The 25632-nt window shown below is 37.9% G+C and overlaps 2 protein-coding genes across 3 annotated transcripts in view; one reads left to right on the plus strand and one right to left on the minus strand.

Moving 5' to 3' along the window:
• Positions 1-13006, plus strand: part of DRAM2 (DNA damage regulated autophagy modulator 2) — a 23286-nt gene extending 10280 nt beyond the window's left edge. For both annotated transcript variants that reach the window (XM_044447509.1, XM_044447511.1), the window contains 4 exons: positions 720-897; positions 8844-8926; positions 11039-11131; positions 12484-13006. In XM_044447509.1, the coding sequence (XP_044303444.1) occupies positions 720-897; positions 8844-8926; positions 11039-11131; positions 12484-12591 (462 nt within the window). In that variant the 3' untranslated portion in view covers positions 12592-13006. The remainder of the gene's footprint in view (positions 1-719; positions 898-8843; positions 8927-11038; positions 11132-12483) is intronic.
• Positions 13007-14907: 1901 nt separating this feature from the next.
• On the minus strand, positions 14908-21822 carry LRIF1 (ligand dependent nuclear receptor interacting factor 1). The gene is made up of 4 exons (XM_044447508.1): positions 21654-21822; positions 19440-20925; positions 17059-17313; positions 14908-15883 (listed from the first exon to the last, which is right to left on the minus strand). The coding sequence occupies exons 1-4, from the start codon at positions 21737-21739 to the stop codon at positions 15428-15430; spliced, it is 2283 nt and encodes a 760-aa protein (XP_044303443.1). The 5' UTR covers positions 21740-21822; the 3' UTR covers positions 14908-15427.
• Between the last annotated feature and the right edge of the window lie 3810 nt (positions 21823-25632).

Below are 25632 nucleotides of genomic sequence, written 5' to 3' on the forward strand. Positions count from 1 at the left end.
GATTCAGTACTGTACCCGGGTCTGAAGCCGGACTGAAAAGGATCCAGGATAGAAATAAACCTGTTGTTAAATACAAAATAAAGCTGATATCACCACCAACATAAATTCAACAGAATAAATTAATCTTTATAGCAATGGATGTGACATACATTGAGAAAATGTGACAGATGTTGGCTCACACTAGAGCAAAAGTTCTCATTTTTCTAGTTACTTATTACTTATGAACCTGGACTTTCCAGTTTGCCTACTCTGTGCAATGAGTATCTGGTGAACTGCAGGCTACCTAATAACTGCAGATAGGCCACCTTGAGCTGCCTGGAGGAAAGACAGGATATATATTACAGATCCTTTTTGGCTGAAGAATGGGGTAAACATGCTATAATTACAAATCCGTAACATTAAGTGGTCAATTTTGCTGTTTCAACACTTGGAAAGATTTATTTTTAATGTGAACTAGCAGAAAACAAAGGCCAGTAAAGGAGAAGATAATTGGACAATTTGTTTGAGAATAAAGTTTGAATGAAATAATTTCATATTAAAATTATGAAATGAATTTTCATAATTCATAATTTTAATTATTATTTCGGTAGGACAGTTTGCATACATGCTCTCTTGTTAGGAGTTCCTGTTTCTATAGTTCAGTTCTTAAACTGGTTATCACACTATTTAAACTTTCAGATACAACTCTGTCTCTGAAATCTTCTGTTCTCTTCCTCTAGAAAAGTGCTTTGTTTCCTGTGCACGTATTTGGATCTTGCCTTGCATTTGGAATCGGAGCCATTTACATTCTAGTTCAGACCATTCTTTCCTATAAGATGCAGCCAGGAATTCACGGGAAGAACATTTTTTGGATTAGATTGACAGTTCTGCTCTGGTGTGCATTAAGTATTCTGAATAGTATCCTTTGTGGTGAAAATGGTGAATGTGAGCTGTTGCGTAAAAGTATACGCTTAATTGAAGCAGAGTTTTCATTCAAAGAAATAATGGATAAAAAAAGCAATAGTTATGGTAATGCTGAAATCTGTCACAGAAGGTATGGATTTCAATAGCTGTTATTAAGTATACATTGTGCATATTCCTCATATTATATGTATCTGCCATCAAAAAGTAACTAATCTTGTGTTAATTTTCACTGAGTTCCCTTGGACTGATTTAGCATAGCTTGCCTAGGAAAGCACCCCCCCCCATATATATATATATTCAGCAGTTTCTCTGATTTCAACAGAACTTGGTTCTGAGAAAGTTCAAGAGCACAGAATTGCCTTTAGGGGATCAGACTAACATCTTCTTAGTTCAGCAACCTGCTTCCTAAATGGCAAACCAAATATGTCTAGGAAGTAAAGCTTGAAGGGAGTAGAAAAATCCTTCTTCCACTATTGTTCTATAATACCTGGCCTGGGGTGATTGGAGCCATAATTCATTGCATCTGAGCACTGTCAGGCTGGGGAAAGCTGAACTTTTGGGCAGGCTCCAGAGAGCTTTGTGAGCAGAAGAACCTGCTTTGACTTGTGGAATCTGATTTCTATCTCCATCTGACTCCTGGGCAACATCCCATGCTACTCTTGAGGGAGCCTTCTGACACCAATGAGGAAGTGAGTTGGGGAGCTGCATAAGTGGACTGTTTGTGCCTCTATCTCAGAAGGATGATATGGAGGCACAAGAGGTAGTAACATGGATCGGTTCAGCAATGATTGGCCTTCCTTTGGCACATTTGGTTTGTTGTTGGTTAGAACACTTTACAGTGGGTGAAAAAACTACAGACTGTCCAGGGGCCAGATTGCTTCCAAGCTGAAAAACACCCAGGAGCTAAGCTGCACGCCCTGACAGAATCAGATCTTTGTTGGTGTTCTTCTTGTTGGCATTTTCAGTCTTTTCCCTTCCCTGCTCAGTCTAAGGCCTGCAGTTGGTGAATGCTTGCAGGTGCTTCTTTCTTTTCCAGGTGCTTCTTTCATGCTTCTCAGCCAGCTCCACTCTGCTTCTCCTTTCCCTGTGGGGAAGGAAAAAGAACAAAGCCTACTCTACCAGTGGTTTTAAGAGCCGCTTGAGCCCAGGTGCTGAAAAGGAAAATGCAGGAAAATATTGAGACAAAGCTACGAGGAGTGTACAATCAAGTTAATTAATGTGTCAGGATTAGCTTGTTTGTGCTATTGCACTGTTACGGAGATAAGGAATAATTAAAATAAAAAGGACAGAAGAGAAGCGGAAGTGCTATATTGAGAATATATAGACTGGATCTATGTTATTAGCAATTCATGAGGCCCCTCTGCTGGTTGGATGTTAAATTGCAGCTGTTGATAATATTTGGGATATTATATAGCTGAGGAAAGAAGAGAAGTGAAAGGCAAGGGAGAAAGATACACTGAATTGAATGCAGAATTCCAGAGAATAGCTAGAAGAGATAAGAATGCCTTCTTAAATGAACAGTGCAAAGAAATAGAAGAAAACAATAGAATAGGGAGGACCAGAGATCTCTTCATGAAAATTGGAGATATGAAGGGAACGTTTCATGCAAAGACGGGCATGATAAAGGACCAAAATGGCAGGGACCTAACAGAGGCAGAAGAGATTAAGAACAGGTGGCAGGATTACACAGAAGAACTATACAAGAAAGAGCTTAACGTCCCTGATAACCACGATGGGGTGGTCACTGACCTTGAGCCAGACATCCTGGGATGTGAAGTCAAATGGGCCTTAGGAAGTCTGAGCAACAACAAAGCTAGTGGAGGTGACAGTATTCCAGCTGAGCTAGTCAAAATCTTAAAAGACGATGCAGTAAAAGTGCTACACTCAATAAGCCATCAAATTTGGAAAACTCAACAGTGGCCACAGGATTGGAAAAGGTCAATTTACATTCCGATCCCAAAGAAGGGCAATGCCAAAGAATGTTCAAACTACCGCACCACTGCAGTCATTTTGCATGCCAGCAAAGTTATGCTCAAAATCCTACAAGCTAGGCTCCAGCAGTATGTGGACTGAAAACTACCTAAAGTACAGGCAGGATTTTGAAGAGGGAGAGGAACTAGAGATCAAATTACCAACATACACTGGATCATGGAGAAAGCAAGGGAGTTCCAGAAAAGCATCTACTTCTGCTTCATTGACTATGCTAAAGACTTTGATTGTGTGGATCACAACAAAATGTGGCAAGTTCTTAAAGAGATGGGACTACCAGACCTTCTTATTTGTCTCTTGAGAAACCTATATTTGGGTCAAGTAGCAACAGTGAGAACTGGACACAGAACCACTGATTGGTTCAAAATTGAGAAAGGAGTTTGGCAAGGCTGTATACTGTCGCCCTGCCTATTTAACTTATATGCAGAGCACATCATGAGAAAGGCGGGGCTAGATGAGTCACCAGTTGGAATTAAGATTGCCAGGAGAAATATCAACAACCTCAGATATGCAGATGATACCACTCTCATGGCAGAAAGTGAAGAACTAAAGAGCCTCTTGATGCGGGTGAAGGAGGAGAGCGCAAAAGTTGGCTTGAAACTCAACATTAAGAAAACTAAGATCATGGCATCTGGTCCTATCACTTTCTGGCAAATAGATGGGAAAGAAATGGAGGTAGTGATAGATTTTATTTTCCTGGGCTCCAAGATCACTGCAGACGGGGACTGCAGCCAAGAAATTAAAAGATGCTTGCTCCTGGAGAGGAAAACTATGGCAAATCTAGACAGCATACTAAAAAGCAGAGATATCACCCAACAAAAAGTGTGTATGCCAACAAAAGTGTGTATAGTCAAGGCTATGGTTTTCCCAGTTGCAATGTATGGCTGTGAAAGCTGGACCATAAGGAGGGCTAAGCGCCAAAGGATTGAGGCCTTTGAATTGTGGTGCTGTAGGAGACGCCTGCGAGTCCCTTGGACTGCAAGATGATCAAACCGGTCAGTCCTAGAGGAGATCAACCCTGACTGCTCTTTAGAAGGCCAGATACTTAAGATGAAACTCAAATACTTTGGCCACCTAATGAGAAGGAAGGACTCACTGGAGAAGAGCCTAGTGCTGGGAACAATAGATGGCAAAAGAAGAAGGGGATGGCAGAGGATGAGGTGGCTAGATGGAGTCACTGAAGCAGTTGGTGTGAGCTTAAGTGGACTCCGGGGGATGGTGGAGGACAGGAAGGCCAGGAGGAATGTTGTCCATGGGGTCGCGATGGGTTGGACACAACTTTGCGACTAACAACAAAAACAATAAAATTAAGAGCTCCACTGCTGATTGAAAGCCAAATTGCAATTGTGGAGTGTAAATAAGTCATTACTATAAATTCAAGAGCATCCTCCTCCTAGTTGGATGTTAAATCACAACTGTGGATTGTAAAAAAGTCATTACATATTCATGAATTTTCTTTGGTAGCTAGATGTGAAAATGTAGCAAGAATGTAGAAAGTATCTGTCAATGACCTAAAGTGAAACAAGGCCTTTCTTATAAACTTCATCCATTGGATTTGCATCTGACAAGAGTAGAGAAAAGTTGTGAAATGGATGCGAAAAAAAAATCACCGGAAAAATCAAAAATTTTATCAGTGCCTCAATTATCAACACAACCAAACAAGCTTGATATACTTTTACAGGAACTCAGAGAAATGAAGATAGTTATGAAAGAGGATATGAATAAATTAAAGTACAAAATAGATAATATGGATGAAAGAATAAAAGATTTAACTAAAGTTAAAAGATTTAACTAAATGTAAAGAGTTAAAAAATAGTTTTAAAAGTTTTAAAAAATGACCAAGATAGATCAGGTCCCCAAAAGCATGATTGAGATCCGGGACAGACAACAAAGATCAAATTTACACCTTAAAGGATATCCAGAGGATGAGAAAGAGAATGAAGATAAATTGATTCAATCAACATTGGTCTGGGCTAAATCTTTTTTTCCAGATGTTCCTTTTACAAGATAGGATACTGATGCAATACAGAGTTGGCCCAAGAAGAGCTGGAAGAAAAACGCTGAGAGACATGGTGGTTCGATATTGGCCATATGCAAAAAAAGAACAATTGATGCAGTAGTTACATGATATGACATCAATTATGTTCAAAGGATACCAGATTCAGGTTTTTCTTGATTTATGTAATGCAACTTTTCAATGGAGGAGGGATATATTTCAATTTTGCCAAATATTAAAGAAAAATTCCATTAAAAACAGCTGGGGGTTCACAATTTTTTTGGTTTTTATATAATGGAAAATATTACAGAGTTGATACAAAGGAGGAAGCGCTGAAGTTACTAAAGCAGTTGGAATTATCTATGATGATGAATATGCAGCGCAATTGCAGAAATTAATGGATATGCCAACATTCTCTAGAAGGGAGACAGAGAAGAAAAAAGAAGAAGTTGAATAAAGCAACAAGAGGTTCAGGTTCTCCATAGAAACAGAAAGATGAGGAAAGATAGAAGAAGGAAGTAAAAAGAGACAAGAAAACCTGTAACAGATACAGAAAATATATATATTGTGTTCTGTAGGGTTGTAGTTGTTATTGAATCTTTCTTAAACAAGAAGTATTGATAAGTGAGAAATATAACAGAAATTTGGGTATAGAATAAAAGGGGATAGATGATTGCGGAGAGTGGAGTGGGTGTCTGGGGTCCGTGTAGGGGTGGCTCACCCCCCCCACAAGCCTGAAGTGCTGGGAAGGAGGAAAAGCTCCAGAAGGGGGGTCCCTATAAATGAATGTGGTGGGGGATAGGGATTAGTATGGGGAAGTGTAATTGTAGTTCTATTAAGTTTTTGTTGGAATGTTTGTTTAGTCACATATGGATACCAAAAAGAATATTTGACATATTGATAAAATGGGGAAAACATTGAAGATAGTGTCATGGGATTTAAATGGCTTGGGAGAAAAACATAAACGAGCCAGAATCAAAAAATCTATTCATAAGGAGAAAGCAGATATTATATTTTTACAAGAAACACATCAAAAGAAAGATGGGGTGAATGAATTAAAATTATATTGGGCAGATGTATATAAAAAGCATATGGTACATCAAAAGCAAGAGGGGTAGCAATTATTGTAGCTAAAAGATGTGCATTTAAAATAAAAGTTATAAAAAGAGATCACATGGGGAGATTTCTTATAATACAAGGTTTGATTTATGGGCAAGAGGTGACTTTAGCCAATTTATATGCACCTAATACAAATCAAAGAGAGTTTTATAATAAAGTGTATAAAGAAATAGAAGAAATAAAAAGAGGAAGATCCATTTGATGGATTGGGTGTTTTAAAAAATAAAAAAAATATTAGTTCCTAAGATGAAAATGATGTTTAATAAAATAATGGAAGGGGAAATAATTCCAAGTTCTTGGAAACAATCTATGATAGTATTGATAGCAAAACCTAATAAAGATCTTACAACCCTGGATCTTACAGACCGATATCTCTTATTAATCAAGATGCTAAGATCTTTACAGCAATATTGGCAAATAGATTGAATAAATTTGTAGATAAATATAGAATGATAAATGTGGGTTTATAAGAGGTCAACAAATGTCAAATGTAGTAAGGAGAGTATTAAATATTAATTATTATATAGAGAAGCAAAATTTAAAGGCAAGTATATTAGTATTAGATATATTTAAAGCTTTTGATTAAGTGGAATGGCCAACAATGAAGATTTTAATAGAAAAGATGGGATTTGTAACAAAATTTAAGAAAGTAATAAATCAGTTATATTCTGAAAATACGGCAAAATAATTGTAAATGATGGTATTACAGAAATAATGACCTTAAGCTGAGGAATGAGACAGGGTTGCCCTTTATCCACAATATTATTTGCATTAATGATGGAAGTACTGGCAAATGCAATCAGAAATGATATACAGATAGAAGGAATTGGAATATGTCAGAAAATTAAAATTAATTTATTTGCAGATGTTACATTGCTAACGTTTCAAGATCCAATAAATACTATAGAGAGAATATATTCAAGGAAATATTCTGAGTTGCAAGTAAATTAGGAAAAATCAGAAATGTTATATAATCATAATAGTGAAGAACTTGATATATTAAAAGAAAAGTATAATTTAAAAATAATATTACATACTTAGGAATTTATATTTCAAAAAATAGTCAAGAACTAAAGAAGAAAAATTATGAAAAGTTAAAGAAGGATATAAAAGATAAAATAGGAAAATATGAAAAAGTAAAATTATCATGGTTTGGAGGAATAGCAGTAATAAAAATGAAAATTCTGCCAAAGACTGATTTTTTGTTTTGGATGATTCCAATCAAGTTTCATGATCAAGAATTAAAGGAAATACAGAAGTTATGGGAGGTATATTGTAATGGAGGGAAGAGAGCAAGAATAAGTAAAGTATTATGGTATGAATCACAAAAAGTGGAGGGCTGGGTATTCCAGATGTTTAAAAGTATTGGGTTGCAAATCAATTAAAGATAGTTCCAGATTTTATAACCCAAGTAACTAAAGAACTAATATGGAGTGATGTTGAATTAAAAGAATTAAGGAAATAGGTGATCATTTAGAGACATATTGGTTTAAAAAGGATATATAAAAGATTATTAAGAGAATTCAAAGTCCCTTTTAAAATAAATATGAAGGAAGTGTGGGAAAAATGAAGACAGCAGTTAATGCTGGGAGTTTCTCTGTTAATACCAGTGGTGGAAATAGAGAAATTCCCAAAGAATCAAAGGATTGGATTAATAAATTAAAAAATAATCAAATATATAAATGGGAAGATTGGAAAAATAAGATAAAAAATATAACAATTAACGAGTGTACTAGGTCAAATTAAATTGGTTAAATTTAACACAATTAGAAAAATGGATAAAGATGGAGGAAAAATTTAAGGAGGAAGAAAGACAATTAACAAATTTTGAAACAATTGTGAAAGAATGTGAGATTAAGGAAGACTACAGGTAAAGGAAGAATTGCTAAAATTTATAGAATATTAATAGAATTAGAGGATCAGACAAAAAGCTTAAAATTAATTTGGGAAATGGATGTAGATGAAATAAAAGACAAGAAATGGAAGAATATTTGGAACAGAAGAGTATATTAAAGAACATGGATATAAAGTGACGTGGAGATGGTATTTAAGTTAAGCCAAATTGATGATAAATAGTCTAATGTTTGTTGAGAGTGGGGAAGAGATTGGAACTTACAAACATATGTGGTGGGATTGTGATAATATATAAAAAATATGGAACATGGTGTTTAATGAAATTAAAGAAATTTTAGATATAAATTTAGAAATATTACCAAGAATTGTGTTGTTGTTGTTGATTGAAAAACAAGATATAAATGAAGCTAAGAAAGAATTGATTTTAAATTTGATAATGGCAGCCAGGTTAATGGTGGTTAAATATTGGAAACATAATTGGGTTATGCAAAGGAATGAGAGGAATAATGAAATATGGAATATGGTAATTAACGATAAATTGACAACCAAAATAAAAATCAAAAAAGGGATAATAAAAGTAAGTAAATATAATGAAATATGGGAAGATTTTGTAAAAGTAATATTGATGGAAGGTAAAGGGTATAAGCCTATTCAAGAATATATGAATTTTTGGAGGGGATATGGGTATAAATGAAAAATATTATACATTGTTAATTGTTAAATGAAATGAAATGAAGGTAATAATTGGTCTCCTGAGGGGTGGGTGCACAGTGATCATTATTATTCTTTTTATTATGTGTATATATGTTTGTAAAAGAAAAGAGCTACTTGAGCCCCAGCCGCAGGACTCAGCTGGCTCCTGGAACTGTTGCCTGAGTAGATTGGTTAGGGAGGCTTTGCTGTGAAGCAAAGTGCTAAGTGGGATTGTAAGACAAGCATGCTCACTGTGTCTCTCTCTGCCATTCCTTAACTTGTTGCAAAGTGTTAATTTCTTCTGCTGTATTACACAGTGGTCCATATGGAACTGATGTAGTACAGAAGCTGCACTGGGACCCCCAGGAGAAAGTAAGTTTGCTTCTTGTTAAAAGATTAAGAGAATATGCATAATAGATTTGTCCACTGCATTGCAGAATATTTTCCAAGCTGCCTAATCATATTCATGTATCCTTTTGGTTCTTCTCCCCTGAAAGGGAGCTTAGAAGTATTTGAAACAATTGCCCAAAAGAACAATATTTGAAACAAAAGTATTTGAAACAGGTAATAGTTGCCCCGAAGAGCAATATTTTGTCAGGGCAATGAACAAGGAAGATAAAGTAGCTGAAGTTCACAATTGTCTTGTTACAATTACCAGAAAAAAGAGGTGGATTATCTGATCTTTGCTTGTCCAGGCTTCTGCCCATTTGCTAGCCTCTTTGAATAGACTTTCCCATGCACAGATAAAGGGGCACACAACCCACCAAGTCCTTGGTCCATGGCAGGGATGCTCCTCATGATATCTGTGAGTACTGTGGCCTTTTCGCTGGCATCCTTTCCCCGTCGGTATCCAGAAAAGTTGGATTAAACTGAAGATCTCTCGTGTTCATGAAGGATGTTCGTCTTCCTCAGCAGTTGCCAGGAATTGACATACTACCTCCAAACCTTGACATTTCATGTAACTATCACAGCTGGAAGCAAGTGACGAACTGTCTTTTTTCCATTTTTGGCCAGGGCCTTTTGTAGAGTGTTCCCACACCGTAAAACCTCTTTCTTCCTCTAACACTGATGTAACACTATTGGCATGGACTTCTGGTCGGCTATGTCCTCCAGGTGCGTTAGACAGGAGCTTTTATCACTGCCAGCTAGCTTGACCATGCTGACTGGGCATGTTAGGAGTTGTAGTCCAACCCATTTAGAAGGCAACAGTTGAGGGAAGGATACTGTATATACTCCAGCAAAGACAAAATCTGTGAAAAACTACACAGGAAAAAAGGCAGTTAATAACAAAAGGGAGCACTGAGTTCTATATTAATATTAGCAACTTCAGGATTACCTAGTACTGCTTTGATAGTTTTCTCCCACACTTGAAGCAGGTGACTTACTCTTGGACAGAGTTTGCATTTTGTGTCAAGAATTCACAGAAATAAGAAAATTGAGAGCTAGCTGTCAAAACTCTTTATGAATACAGATATGCCAATAAGAACTACAACCACTTTGCAATAGCTCCTTCGCTCAGAACAGTTTTCTCTTAATTACAAAGCTAGAATCAGAGCAAACCAAACCAATTCTGCTCTAAAAGAGCAGGTCCTAAGAGCTAATAGAGCATTTTAGTGTGGAGAACTTTTTGTTGAATTTGCTGAAAAGCTGTTTGTAATCATTTGCCATGTTGCTCTAAAACTGCTCATAGTGGGCTCAGCTAAAGTTGCTAAATTTTATTCAGAGATTTGGAGTGTCAGAAATAAGTACACAGTAATCACAGCGTGGCATAGTGGTTAGAGTGCTGGGTTTGGAACCTGGGAGATCCAGAGGCTAGTCTCTGCTTGCCCATGATGCTCAGTGGGTAACTTTAGGCTAGTCACTCACAATCATCCTAACCTACCTCGCAGAGTTGTTGTGAGGATAAAAATACAGTGAAGGAGAACTATGTAAGCTGCCTTTGTTTCCTCACGAGAGGAGAAAAAGCATATCAATGCACTGCGATGATGAATCTCAGTTGCCTAAGCCACATCCTTTTCTTTGTTCTAAAGCAAAATCCTTTTTTCTTGCCAGACAGAATTTTGGCAGTAAATTTAGCAGTGTAAATACGACGTAGGGATGCAGGAGGCAGTGAGGCTCCCTTGACCTTCAGAAATTGCCCACCCCTTCCCTAACAGTACTCCAGGCAGCCTAGAACAGGAGTTTTTTAAAGCTGTTTAGGCCTCTTGGAAGAATTTCTGAAAGTGTGAAGAGGAAAATGACCCATTTCAATTTTCCTTCCCTTCTGCCAGCCAAGGCCTTCCTTTGATACACCATTTGGTGCCTGAGGGCATGCACTTAGGGATGCTGCCATCCCTGAGCCTGGTTGTTTTATGTCTTTATAGCCCAGGCTGGAAGCTTTCTTTTGCCTCCATTCCTGCCAGCATTCATCACCTGAGTTCAAGATCAGAAGGAGTGATGACATTCTGCCACCAAGAAATACTTAAAACTGTTTGTCTTCTACAGGGTTATGCTTTCCACATCATAAGCACAGCGTCCGAATGGTCCTTGGCTTTTTCTTTCCTAAGCTTCTTCCTTACTTATATCCGTGACTTTCAGGTAAACCAGTGTTTCTTCATTGGCTATACTGTATGCCAGCGACTTTGGAGATGGTGAAGCACCTCAGAGCTAGTGTTCCATTCTTATGGCGCAATAATACACTCCATGGGTTAATATAGACTATGAATTTCTATGGCATATTTTGTGAGGCAGAAATCACCCCAAGCTAATCAACATCTTTTGATATTTAAACTTCTTCAGTGTCCAAGGCTGCCCACAGTTTGGTACCATACGGACTGAATTCAAAATAGTTGCTGTTCCATGTTAATTAGTTTCTCTTTACATTGCTGAGCTATAAGAATAGAACATTTGGCACATGTAGATGATGGTATTTTACATGGCTGGATAGCAGTGTTTCATGGCAATGAGCTAATTAAAGTTACAAAGTGGTATATCAAACTTTACTGCAGGGATGGAAAAACCCTTTCAGTCCAAGTGCTGAATTCAATTTCACAGCAGGTCTCAGAGGCTGCAATCCAGTGATGGGCAGAGGCCAAAGATAAAAATGCTAGCATACTTTAAAGTTCTGACTGCCAGAGATTAAGTCTTAGAAGAGGCATTTCAACCTTTCAGAATGGGGGTTGCATGTACAAAAAACCAAATGACTGGCTGTCAGGAGAAACCCCAGAAGACAAGTTTGAGATCCCAGGAGGACTGAATGTGGCTCCGGGGCCTGATTTCCCCACCCTTGCTTTACTGATTCCCCTGGATTGCTGACTTTAGCAATGGAAAAAAATGAACATACCTTTCCAAAGGGCACTGCAGCATGACTTCGCTATTTCCCCCCAGCTTTTCTGCAGTAACAATTTGTATTAGCATGTATTACCATTGTTTATACCTTGCTCTTCAGGATACAAATCTGAGCAAATCAGCTTACAAATAATGTCAACAATCATTAATAAAATTACAAGTGAAATAAGTGATGAAGATCCTTCCCACAGGGCAGATATAGATGGCTCTATGGTAGGTTGGGTAGTTAACCTAGAGCAAACCCCGAGGTGCTTCTCCCCACTTGCCTGCTTCTCACTTCTGGGATCCCTCCAGGCAGATGGTAATTAGTCTTGTGTGGCAAGTGGGTTAGTCAGGCTGAATCAGGTGGTATTTTGGCTGGCCAGCTGGCTGCCATTCTCCCCCTTCCCTCTGTTTTTATGTTTAAAAGTTTCAACCAAATCCATCCAGTTACATCTATGAGATCAAAAGACCCCATGAGATCCCCCCGTTTTTCTCTTCTCTGTGAAACAAGATTTACTTATGCAGTTCATTCTACCATGGCATGGCTAGTGTTGTGGCAACAGAACTGGGCAAACTGACAAACCTCATTCTTTGATTTCCACCATTTCTTCCTATTGCAGAAAATTTCCTTGCATACAGAAGCACTTCTGCATGGGCACAATCTTTATGATACACACCAGCAGTTTCTTGAAGATGACCAAGAAATTCAAATTGCAGGAAATATATGAGAATGCAACAGAGAAATGTGCGAGTGTTGGACCCAAGAGTATTTGCTCATGGGAGGATATGATCTTGCAGAAGTTAGGAACCTTTGACTCAAGCACTGTGTTCTCATTTCTGTTAACGGAGGAATTCTGGCATTGAACATGCAGCTAACCACTATATGCCTCTTGTCCAATTGTCATGATCCCCATCTGCAGGCCTAAAAATATTGGTGCCTTCAATAAAAGCAAAAAAGTGTATTTTTATATGAAAATGTTTTTATAATAAAGAAACATGACTGAAATCTCATTTATATTGAAAAGAGCTTTCAGTTAACATTCAAAAGACTGCAATTTTGACTGTGAAGTAGTAATGGCAATAGTACCCAGCAACATTTCTGTACAGATTTTTATAAATTAAATAAATATAAAATTAAAGTTTGTTGTCGGAGTTCCATGAATAATGTATATGCGTGAAAGATGGGAGTAGAGTCCCATCCACATATAGATTAACATACCAGCAACCATAAAAATTAGAAAATGCCCCTCTGATTTCTCTAAACAAACCCCCACATGCCTCATACATGGAAGGATACAGGAAAAGTTAAGTATGCAGGTAGCACTCTTTATATTCTCCAGAGAAATCAAGAGTGGTTGAGGTGATGGATCAATGAAAGAATGAATGGTCAATAATGAATGCTGGAATTCTTGTGCTTATGACATTTCCCCTTGAAGAGATTGTTATTCCTTGGAGGGGGGTGACTCATTGTCCTCAGACACCCCATCAATACCAGCTGGCAAACACAGGCATGTAGCAGACAGCAATAGATAAGTTCATCCGGAAGCAATCAAGCACATATACAACAATTAGCATAAGTCTAGGAAACGTCTTTTTCACAGTGACAAGGGCAGAGAGAAACAGTACAAAGATCATGGACTTGGGAAATGGAAACGCTCTGAACAGGCCTGGCACCCTTCCTGTCCACACAAGGGACTGCTGTTGAGAGTATCCTGCAAGTAATGGACTCCCTTTCCTGACAGCTATATTGAAGCTGAAACTCTGGCTTGTGTCTCCCCTCAGTGTTGCATATGAACTAGCCCTTAGCCTCTACATAGGAGAAAACAAAAGACTGAGGCTATGGATGTTCTAGTGTTTGCATTAGACTTCTTAGAAAGAATCCTGAATGCAGTTTTTAGAGAGCCACCAACTTCCGTATTCCACACAATTGCAAAAACAAATTATCAGCTAAGACTGCAGCTAAAACGTGCTTTTCATAAAAACCATTCTGTTCCTGCTAGTGTGAATGGAACTCAGTGTAAGGAGCTGCACATCTTAAGGGACTTCCTCTTAATCCACTCAAGTTGTTCAGCTGAAGACTTCCTGCAGAAGAATAGATTTGTTTTCCTTCCATACACTTATGAGGTATTGGTCTGTTTTTTAAATCTCTTGTGACATTGCTTCTGGCCTAGTCTATAAGTTAACCCAGACACTGGGTACTCCTTCATAATGTCATTATAGATCATCCTGTATTGTAAGTCTACCTTTCCAAAACATCCATGTTCAGAAGACAAGATAGAATGGTATGTTAAGGATAAGCATTTACATCAGGATCGTCTGCCAAGGGTATGAACCAGAAGAGGGTTGCCTTTTCCCACTGGCCTGTAAATTCCCCAATACTGTATTTTTCTCACCAGTACTAAGTAATGGAGGCTATCCCTATTCCTCCCCACACTATCAAATGAATTTCCAAGACACACTAAAATATCTCATAATATATAGTTATGACCATAATCTTAAAAACTGACTCAATAAGCATTCAAAATCAGAAACCCAAGCCCTCTCTGTAGCTACTGAGTCACCCATACTCAACTAGGTGTGTGGACCAAATTGTAACACACACAAAACCTCTGGCACTTCTTGCTCTTACTCAGAACCCACAACTCACATAAAAACATTCACTCCATAAGGATGGCAGACTGAGAGCTCCAACTCCTTCATGGCACCACTGTGTCCTGTGTTCTGCAGCCTACCCTGGGGAATGCTGAAGACAAGAGCCCCTCTGCCCATACTCCAGCTCCTGCCTAAAGTTTGGTCTTTCTTGCAGGCCAAGTGCTTTATAAGCTGCATGGGAGATTAAACAACCTGAAACCAGGAGTCACAGCTCAAGTAAGGTGTCCACAAACCCTACAGTTCCTATTTATTCTCATAATGGTTATACTCTGATGCAAATTAGGAGTTAAGAAATTAAAATCATGAGTATGACTTTTTCAGCAGGTTTGAAGAAACCTAATAATAAACTGCTTATCACTAATTACTTTGAGAAATTCTAAACCATTATACCATTTCACTAGCATTACCTTTATTTCAGTTTTGAAACAAAATTCAAGTAACACTTTAATACTAACCAAGTAAATAATTCAAGTTTAGGCTAGTCCATTTTCTTCAATACCTTTAAGGCAAGAAGTGTACTTTTTAGGAAATCTGCAACTGAAAAAATTCATTTAATTTCCATTCTAAGGGCTGGTTCTGAAACCCAATTATCAGCAAAAAGGAAATTTTTGGAGAAACTAAAATATATCAAAATAAGGAAGGGCATACTGAAATAAGTATATAGTAGAGAAAACAGACTGAAATAATAAAATTACTGCAAGCTATAATCTTCTGAGTAAGATTTTAGACTTGCATAATCCTGGGCACTGAGATGGAGGGACGCACACACACCCATTAATACCATGTAGACATCAGAAAACTAGATTGTTGTTGGTTTTTAAACATAAAGGTCAACAAATACCTTTTTATTTAGCAAGTCACTGAAGCAAAGCAGTTGCAGCAGAGGTTTAAGCGAAATAAATATTACATCTGTTAAGTGTGCTGCATGTGTTTACGAATTTCCTCTAATGCTGCCTCTTTTTCACTCAGAAGTCGTTTAAGCCTTCTTATTTTTTCATCTTTTATTGTTTCCTCCAAATCTGGAGGGCTGAATGAAAAAATGTCTTTGAAAGAACTTTCACTAAGAAATGTTTCATTTTCACAGCAGGATGAAGTGTGGGTCAAAATGTTCTCTTCATTTTGAACAGAAGGATTAGTGTCAGAATCCAGTCTCTGAGGGAACTGCACAGAGTTTGTGTGATGTTCTTGCTCTGATACAATTTGTCTGTAAGGGCTAGTCTGGTTATCCATTACTGAAAAAGAGCTGGTACATTCTAACTCTGGATTCAATGTAGTTTCGACTTCAGTTTTCCTCTTCTTTCTATTCACTAATATTGGCGATATCATTGTCTTCCTCTTTATATTCTCTTCCCTCTGTTCTCCAATTATCTGTGTGTTAAGGAAAAAAAAGATTAATGTTGTATTTCTGCTTTAAAAATTAATCACATGATTAAAACCAAATGAAAATTCACAACAGCTATTTAGGCATTTACAAGCAGCTGAATTCATGTGTCAGAATCCATTTAGGGAAATTATTAATGGAAAACTATTTTATGTTTACAACTTTAACCATTCTAATGACTTCACTTGTCACCAGTGTATTCCTTGCCTTGGGATCATTTAAACCCTATTGCTGACTGAAATCTTTCATGAAACAAAGGCAGTATGTTGGCGATTTAAAAAAATCCAGAATCTATATACTGAAATATCTTTATTAGGCCAACTCAAAGATAAAATCAGGTGAACTTTCAAGATTTCCAGATCTCTTCATTAGGCAAGATATAAATCCAGCAGCAATTTTTATTTCATAAAAATCATCAGTGTTATCTTTCCTTCACTTTCATTTCCAAAATTAGAGGGAATCAGTGGCAGAATACATGCTTTGTATGCATAAAGTTTCAGTTTCAGCTCCTGGCATCTGCAGAAAATGATACAGGAATATATGGACAAGCAGGTCTATGTTCCTATGATGTACTGAACATCTATTAATTCTTTGCCTCTTTATACCCCACAAGTTAAAACATTTCTAATAGACTTTATCCAGCCTAAAGGTTAAATCCAACACTGAACGGACTCCTGGTTTAAGTTGGATGAACTTAAGCCCTATTAATTTTAAGCCATGGCCCACTGAGTTCAGTGGAATCTAAATTCAGCGGTTTAGATCAAAACCTGAAATTGTGTCCTCATTCACTTCCAAGGTTTTCCACCATAAGTTTCCTCATTGACTCTTTCTCTTCTTTACAGCTTTCCTCAGTCCCTATAATCCATCTGTTTTTCTCTCAGGTTCTACTTTATTCCTCAGCATACTTTTCCTCCTCACTTCTCTGTCTTCAGCCACTTCCCTCAAGTTATTTTCTACTTTTCAGCTTTACTAACAGGCCACAGAGGTTGCCCTGTTTGCTTAGCAGTTAAAGTATCTGAAAACTTTTCATGACATCCTAATATCAGAGCCAATCATTTCAGGGTTCCATCACCCTTAGCACTTAATATAGATGATTACAAATCAAATTCAATTAACTATATAGTATAAATATTATACACATCAATTTAAACATTTCAGATACCATTTCTTCTTCTTCTTTAGGTTCAGGTTTAATAGTTATTTCCTGCAGCAAATTTCTTGAATCAGTCATTTGTACATTACTGGAACACTCAGTTGCTTCTGATCTTTTAAGAGAAACTGATACAGGAATTTTCTTCAGATACACTCTCTCTTCTTTAAAGAGACCAAATTTCTTTCTCAACTCATGATACTGCTTTCTGTGTTGCTCTTTCCTATGCTTGATCTGAACAGTCATTCCTGATGAGATCTTCTCAATCTGAAACAGTAAATATTCAGCATATAAATTTTCCAGATCACAATTATTGTTCATAAAGCTTTATATATTTGTGTAATTCCACAGAATGTTTACAGTGAGTACCCTATTAAGTCACAAAGTCTTCTCTCTGTGTGTGAAAGTAGAAGCAACACTGTGAAATGCTGCAGTGTCAAAATAAATGAATACTGTTTCAAATAAGCAAGTAAATTTACTACCTTTTAACAGTAGGAAACAGGATATAAATATTACTGCCTGCATAAGCATGATATAGTTAATATTATATGTTTATATTTTATTTTTTACTGTAAACCAATTTACATATTATAGAAAAGTGGTGTTAAAGCATTTAAGAAATAAATTATTGATATTTAGCATTGTCAGATTATTTCAGCTATTTATATTGGTCATACCTATGCTGGAGGAATCCTCTTCAGAGAAGAAGCTATAACTCCCAGAAACAAACATCACTGAAAAGCAACCAATAAAACCAAGGAAAGCCTGGGCCCTTAGGAGAGATAGCCATGGATCCATCTGCACAAGAAGGGAACTCCATCAGAGACGGAAGCTGAGTAATCACCTAGATCCCAAGAGTGGTGGCATCTCAAGAGGTAAGCCTGAAAAAACCCTGTGAGGAAGATGGTCTTTCCAGAAGGACTCTTCATGAGTAAAGAACTTCCTTAGAAGGAACACCTCTTCGAGATTTCTTGGATGTACCATAGTTGAGTACTGGAAGCTTCAGCTTGTAAGCTTCAGTTACAGACAGCGAGAGGTGCTGAAACAACAACAGCTCTTATATGGCCTTATATCCTAGCTTTTGTGTTCTTGCTTCTGCTCTCTGGTGATGCTGAGCCCTGGATTCCTAATGACACCTTGTTTCTTCTGTTATGCCAGTATTGAATTGTTTGCTTGCAAATTTTGACCTTCAAGCTGCTTTTGCCCCATACATTGCCTCAGGATGGAACCAGACAATATTCAAGCTTTCAAAATAATCAAAGTGGATTCCATGAAATAAAATATACCAACAGAAATAGAATTTTCTACTATTCTGTAGTAGAAAACTAAAGAACACAAATATAAAAGCAGCATTAAACCTATTGCTACATGTAAATACTATGTTACTTTTAAAAAATGCAAAGCAAAGCACACAAACTGCAAACTTTTCTTATTCACTGGAACTATAATATAATATACAATTCTGTACCACATATCCACTAGTGAACTTTCTATACCACTGACTACTAGGACCAAAGATCAAATTTACTTAGGGGAGCAGTATGACTAGCCCATTGTTTTGTAGTTTACATGGTAGTTCTATATTTGCTTTGCCTCTGTATCATAAACTCTAAATATTAATAAAGTATTTTCTATTAAATATTTGCTTTTTGTTAGGCATAAAGACATGTGAAACCATGTCACTGGGGAACCTCAGTACGACAAAATGTAAACAGAGAAGACTTTTGTTTTTGTGTTGTTGTTTTCTTCAGTAGAACACCTGAGACAGCAGACAATCCTGTTTCACAATACATTTTGTCTTTTGTTTTAAATACCCTCATTTGCTCTTCTGGTTGACCTAGCAAAATCCTCTTCCTTTGACTACCAGTTAAGAACCAAAATATATATTTTTCTCTTTTTGGTCGTATGCCAGGGGTCCTCAAACTTTTTCATCAGGGGGGCCAGTTGAAAGGTGCTGGGCGTGGGCCGGAAAGGCAGTGCTGGCAGTGCGTGTGGGCCAGCGAGGGGGTGGGGGCGGCACACAGGCGCAGTGAGGCAAGGCAGGGGTGCGTGGTGAGGAGAGAGGAGGCAAGGGTGGGGCACGCGGGCATGGCGAGGCGGCCGTGCAAAGCAGCGGCTTGCTCACTTAGAGATCGTTTGCTCCGAGTGAGTCCAAAACAATCACTGCACAAGCAAGCCACCGCCTCCCTGCGCGCAGGGCGAGGTGGGCGGCGGGCACAGGGAGTCCAAAACCTCTGAGGCAGGCCAGATAAATGGACATGGAGGGCCAAATCTGGCCTACAGGCCACAGTTTGAGGACCCATGTTCTATACTTATTAGCTAAATATTGATTTTAGACACTTAAAACTACATAATGAATGCAAACTAGTATAAGTTGCCCTATTAAGAGTTACCTTTTGATCTTCTTCTTTGGAAGCATCATTCACTGTAGCTGATAATAAAGCAGGAGGTCCTTGAGAAAGAATTTTCTGTACAATGCTATGGTTTGTATTTTCTTCTGTAATTGACTTTTGAGCAACATTCATTTCAGCTAGGTTTCCTGATGGAGACACTGCCTCATGCTGGCTTGTATTGTTTATTTGCAGATGAGGTGATACAAGCAAAGTATATGCAGTTGTTAAAACTTTCTTCACTTCAGGTTGTGCATGAGGTTTCATATTTTCACTGGATTTTGGATCTTTCACATTAGATGCAATCCCTTTGCTTTTTGACAACACTAGATTGACAACTTGATTGGTTATTGTACTATCTGCAGCTGAACTAACTAACTGAGATTTTTGTTTTCTGAAGTGCATTTCAGTGCCAGGTGATGCTTGTTCACCACACTTGTTTGTTGACACAACACTGGATTCTTTTCTAGTCAGTAAAAACACTTTCCCATTGTACATGACCAGGGCATTATCTTTTATGGAAGTAACTTTTGCTTGGCTTTCACTCATACTGGAACAGGCAGGAAGAATACTAGTAGGATTGCTTTCCATATTTTTTGTATCAACCAAAGTTTTTAAGATCTTTGATGCCATGGTATTTGATGACTTTACAGGAACAAGGCAAGATGCTGATGACTTTGGGCTTTCCTGGACAACCCATTTCATAGGAGTTGCCTGTTTTTTCTCACTATCGCATGTTGCTACATCTAGGGCAGAACTATCACTTGTTTGTGGCAATGTCAGTACTAAAGGATTTGATGATGTCTCCGCAACTGGTTTTGGACATATATTTTGCAGTGGGTTTGAAGCTGTCATTTTCACTGTATTTACTGGTGACACATAAATAACAGTTGGTGTGTTTGTAACCTCACATGCCCCAGAAACATTAGAGGTTGCTGCTGCCAGTATCTTCTGTTGAATTGTTGGTGGCAAGAAAGAAGCAGGAACAGATTTGACTTCAGCATCAGCTGGTATTTGAAGATGATGACCAGACGGCAGTACTGGAGACTTCACAGTGACAGGAAAATTTTTTGTATTCACAAGTACATATTCTGCATTGCTGTTATCTGAACAAACAGAAGTAGCATCCTTTTTCAGAGTTGATCTAACAGCTGAATGAAAATTACCCTGAATGTTAGAAATTTTCAGTGTACTTGGGTCCTCTTCTGCTGCAGAGGCTATATTCATCTTTTCCATTTGACTCAATCGCTTTGGCAGAATCAATTTTTCAGATGTAGCTGAGGGTTTATGTTCAGGGGTTTTAATAGACAAATCCTTCAAAGTACCATGACAAGATATTGAAGCATTTCCTTTTGTATTATCAGGTATGACTTGAGGTTGAACGAAGGGCACAATTTTTCCTAAAGGGTTAGAAACTGGAAGCAATTTCAGAAGATTTTTTCCATCCAGTGCAGTTGTTTGAACCATGTGGTATACACAACCTGTAATACTTTAAAAAAAAGAGTCACATAAATAACTAGGCCCTCATATATTGCGAATGATTCTGCATAACGATTATACAATGGGAATGGTTCACATAAATTTACTATATCCTCCCAAGCTCTCAAAGTGAATGAGCAGTAGTCTGTTAGAATGGGGCTCAGTTTCTCCAGCCACTTTTGTTAAACAGGGCTTTAGTGTCTCTCTCCTACCTGCTCAGAAGTGAGTGAGAAACAGTTTAAGTAACCTTCAGTTAAGATAGGAATAAGGAAGCTCTTTTAACTAGAAGAAAAAATTTAATGTTGAAGACGTTATCTGCAGCCACATTCCAGTGGTCAGTTGGGCTGAAGGCAAACAGCAGGGAAAAAGGATGGGGTCAAAATGACAAAAGAAAGGAAGAAGCAAGTGCTACCCGCGGGGAACTGTCCAAAATCACCGGCTACCCTCTCAGTGAGGTAAGATGCACCGACAACCGGAACTGTGGAGTGCGCCTTTCCTCAGGAAAAGCAAAAGGCCGCCAGGGGGCCTGCGGGGGACGCGACGCGCGAGAAGCCAACGCTACGGGGCGCTGTGGCAGTAGCGGCGCTAAGCCGTCCCGGCGCTTCCTGCCGGGCGAGAAGGCGGCAGTGAAAGCCACCGAGCGGCCCTCCCCGCGTCGCTGTCAAGTCTACCCCGCTTCTCTAGGCTGTCGCTCCCCTGCCACGGGGCTTGCGACGAGAAGCGAGTCCCGCTACTCACCAGGGCAAGGCGGCAGCTCCGGACCCCCCCTCCCCTTCACCCTGGCCGTTCTTGCTCTGAGCTACACTCTGCGCCATTTCGGCCATAGCGACCGGGGAGTTGAGGGAAACGGCGCAAATCCCAAGCACCTCAAGACCGAGAAGGCAAGAACCACTTCCCTCTTCGGCTGGATTACGATTAAAGTGCAAGTTTTGACGTACTTCCGGTCCTGGGAGCTTCTCGCAAGGCTGCTGGCTATTTTTCTATTACGTTAATCCCTGTGCTCCAATAAGCACCTTTCGCTCCGTCCACTTCCGACAAGAGCTTTTCTACTTAAGGGGGCGCTACTGTGGGCACATGCACGGCAGCGATCCCTTCCGGGCATTCGAGAAGGACTTCCGGGCTGTTGCTGACACTTCCTGTGCAAGGGGAAATGATAAATTTCTTTGTGTATTTTCACAAATAACAGTGCCACTTTATCTTAGTGTTTTTGTTTCCAGGTTCAGTTAAGTCTGAGGAGCTTACTGTTTTAAGATCTTTACAATATGACATTAATTTCTTTTCTTTTTTGGTATAAAAAGGGAATTTGAGGTTTTCAGCATAAAACAATGCCAAGTTCTGTATTCCTATTTGAATGTTACAAATAGGGTAATCAGGTGAGAAAGAGAATAGGACTCCTGATCATTAATAATAATACAGAAGGATTTTATTCAGTTTACCTTGTTGTGTTAGTTACAACTGCTGACATTTACTCTTCACAGATATTAAGGGTGAAGGACACCTGTCTCTCTTTTCACCTGCCCATCCTTTATATTATCCAGAGTCTTTAGTCATCATTGAACCTTACCAAATTTCATTTGACCTATTCAAAGAGTATAGCAAGGTCTTTAGTTATGAAGAATAGAAGACACACAGCAGTGGGGAAATTGTGATAGTAAGGGATTACAATTTTCCTCGAATAACTGCTCAGTTGTGAATGGTAACCTGATTTGCAGAGCTTCAGAATTCATCTTAATTAGGGCTAATGCGTTTCATTATCTTGAATATCAGTGAAATGTATAAGAACCTTCACCAGTGTGTAATAGTAGAAAGATAAGGCTGGTGAACTTATTCTATGAGATTAGCTGAAACTAGTATGGAACTGGTAACTAACCCTGGTAAAATTAAATTATATGGATAGTAAATATTCTAATTTGTGGTGGAGATGTGGCTGAGAAGTGGGTATATATTTCCATATGTGGTGGGAATACGAATTTATAATAAAATTTTGGAAATAGGTTTTTAAGTAAGTAAAATATTGAGTTTAAATATTGACATAAATCCTGGAATCACATTATTGTCAATATTTGATAGAAAACAATGGAGATGGAATATTAAAGAATAACAGTTTTATTAATAGCTGTTAATGATAGTAAATTGAAAAAAAGAGAAAAATAAAATGGTTTATCAGTTGAGTGATTGGCACAGAGAAGTTTGAAATGCAGCCTTTCATGATAAGTTGTGATATTTATTTATTTATTTATTTATTTATTTGAACATTTCTATGCCGCCCCTTGCTGAAGCCTCGGGGCGGCTTACAACACAATAAAATACAAAAGTAACAATATAAAATTAAAATTAACAATATAAAATAAATAAAAAATATAAATATTAAAGTGAAAAAAGGCTTGATAAATAATTTTGATGATATTTGGGGACCATTTATTGAGTATTGATAAAGGGGTTTTGAAACTTCTCAAAATTAATTGCTATTTTGGGAGATCTAGCTTCTTGAAAGAGTAAATCAGTTCATAAGTATCCAATCATTCCGTTGCTGGGATGAACTGCTTTTGTTATAGTTTAGTATAATTGTAAATGAAGTGTGTTTGTTTGTTCTTTCTTTCATTTTAATTATATTGTATATAACATTTTCTATATGTTATGAATTGGATTAATTTTTTGCTATCAAGTGGACCGTGGAATACACTCCCCAGAGAGGTCCGCCTGTCACTGACCTTATACTCCTTCTGGTGTCAGGTTAAGACCTTTTTATTTAGCCAACATTTTAATAAGTAAATAAGGATTTTAGATGTTTTAAGAACTGTCCACAGTCGCATGTTCTTTTCTTTTTCTATTCCTTATTTTCTTTAGTTTTATGAAATGTTTGGTTTATGTTTGTTTATTATTTACTGTTTTAATCATTATATTATTAGAAACAGTGAGTCAGAAGGGGTCTCCAGGGCCATCTAGTCTGACCCCTGGCTCCAGCCCACCATGTGATGTCTAGCCTATCCTGAGGCACCAATGGGGCCTCAACCACCTCCTATGGAAGCCCATTCCATACCCTCGGGGTCCTAACTGTCAGAAAGTACTTCCTGGCATCTAAATTGAACCTTGGTTCCCTGAGCTTTGCTCTGTTGGAGCACGTCCTGCCCTACTCTGCAGGGGAGAACAGGTCTCTATTGTATTATTGTAGTATTATTTATAATTGTAAGCTGTCCTGAGTCTCTTGGAAAGGACAGGATAAAAATGTTTTAAATAAACAAGTGAGTTAATAAAGTTAAGAGAGAGAGAGTGAGAATAGCTGTTTCAAGCAGGGACTATTTTGTGACAATTCTGATAATCTTGTTCTGTATGAAAACATAGTAAGATTCATACTAGATCAGACCAAAGGCCTGCCTTGTGCAACATTCTATTCACATGGCAGTCAACCATTTAAGTGTGGGAAGCACACAAGTAGGTCATGACGGCAGTAGCACCATTCACCCATCTACCTCAGCAATTGGTATACAGAGGCATATTAACTCTGTTATTGGAGCTGGTATGTAGCCATTATATAGCCTGAAGGACATGGCTTCAGTCTGGAACCTGTTAAGTTGCTGATGCTTCTTGGTCTCTTGGTCCTGCTACATGCTGTGGACCACCAGCCTATTTATTTCCTCCAGACTCCACTGTGCATACATCTTTGCCAAGACAGGACAACTACAAGTTAAGAACTTTTTAACATCCAACCATCTGTACAAAACACTTAAGAGTTACAGAAATGACTGTCTTCAGACTCAAGATCTTTGATGTATATAATTTCATTGTTCTAAGTCACATTGATACAAAGCTTTGCTAGTGAAGAAATCATTGCAACAGAGTAGGACTTTAAAATGACCACGGAATCCTAGACTAATCTTAACTATTGAGATGCATCAACATTCATGTAGAGTCAGTAACCTATGGTATTGTCCTAAATGTGAACTCTAGTGAAATCAGTATGTCTCTACAAATTTCAAAAATGTCAGAAATGTAAGTCAATAGGTTTGTTTAGTGAGCAAACCCAATTTTATGAATGAGAAGCAAGTTTAAAATGATCAGGAGTATTTCTTTTTTTGATTTTACATAATGCTTTCTCATGTAATATACTCAATAGTGTCAAAGAAGATAAAAGTTTGACTTGTATTTTAATGAGTTCAGTAAAAAAACTTTTGTCTTTCTTTAACAGCAACATAGCAACAATAACTTTAACAGCATCATTTCTGAAGCTTGTTAGAAATTCCCATCCAGAGAAGGGCAACATGTTGATTTTAGCATAAGGAATAGTTAAAGCAACCATACAAACTCTGCTGTTTGGAACCAAAGATTCTTTTTCTCCAAAGAATCCTCCTGTCAGTGGAAGCACTTCTTCCATTAAAGGGAGAACTTTCTATCAGCATAAGCAATGGATCTTTGGATCCAACCCTATCAAAACACTAATGAGATAGTTGGGAACTTGTCTATGCTTAAAATGAACTTCTTGGAGTTAAGTTGAATTAAACAACATCAAAACCTGTTGCTAAATACTTAGGGTAGTTCATATCAGTGGTTAAATCAGTGTAACACCAGAGACTAGGGGTATTGGTAAATACTTCTTGTTTACTTTTATAATGAAATTGGCTGTGGTACAAAATGGGTGTGAATCATCAGTTTTAACTGATAGATAATCAGCATATTCATTTTGTCAGTCTGTATGAAATATCTCATCCTACCAGAATCA

Source organism: Varanus komodoensis, unplaced genomic scaffold (assembly GCF_004798865.1).
Source record: "Varanus komodoensis strain SLA01 unplaced genomic scaffold, ASM479886v1 scaffold52, whole genome shotgun sequence".
In the NCBI taxonomy this organism is placed as follows: domain Eukaryota; kingdom Metazoa; phylum Chordata; class Lepidosauria; order Squamata; family Varanidae; genus Varanus; species Varanus komodoensis.

Bases quoted from the DNA above. Each gene is read 5' to 3' on its own strand.
- LRIF1 (XM_044447508.1), bottom strand. From the start codon at position 21,739: ATGGCCGAAATGGCGCAGAGTGTAGCTCAGAGCAAGAACGGCCAGGGT. The intron at 20,926-21,653 runs GTGAGTAGCGGG...TTTTTTTTAAAG, and splicing joins GGAGCTGCCGCCTTGCCCTG to TATTACAGGTTGTGTATACC. The intron at 17,314-19,439 runs GTAACTCTTAAT...TTACTGTTTCAG, and splicing joins CCAAAGAAGAAGATCAAAAG to ATTGAGAAGATCTCATCAGG.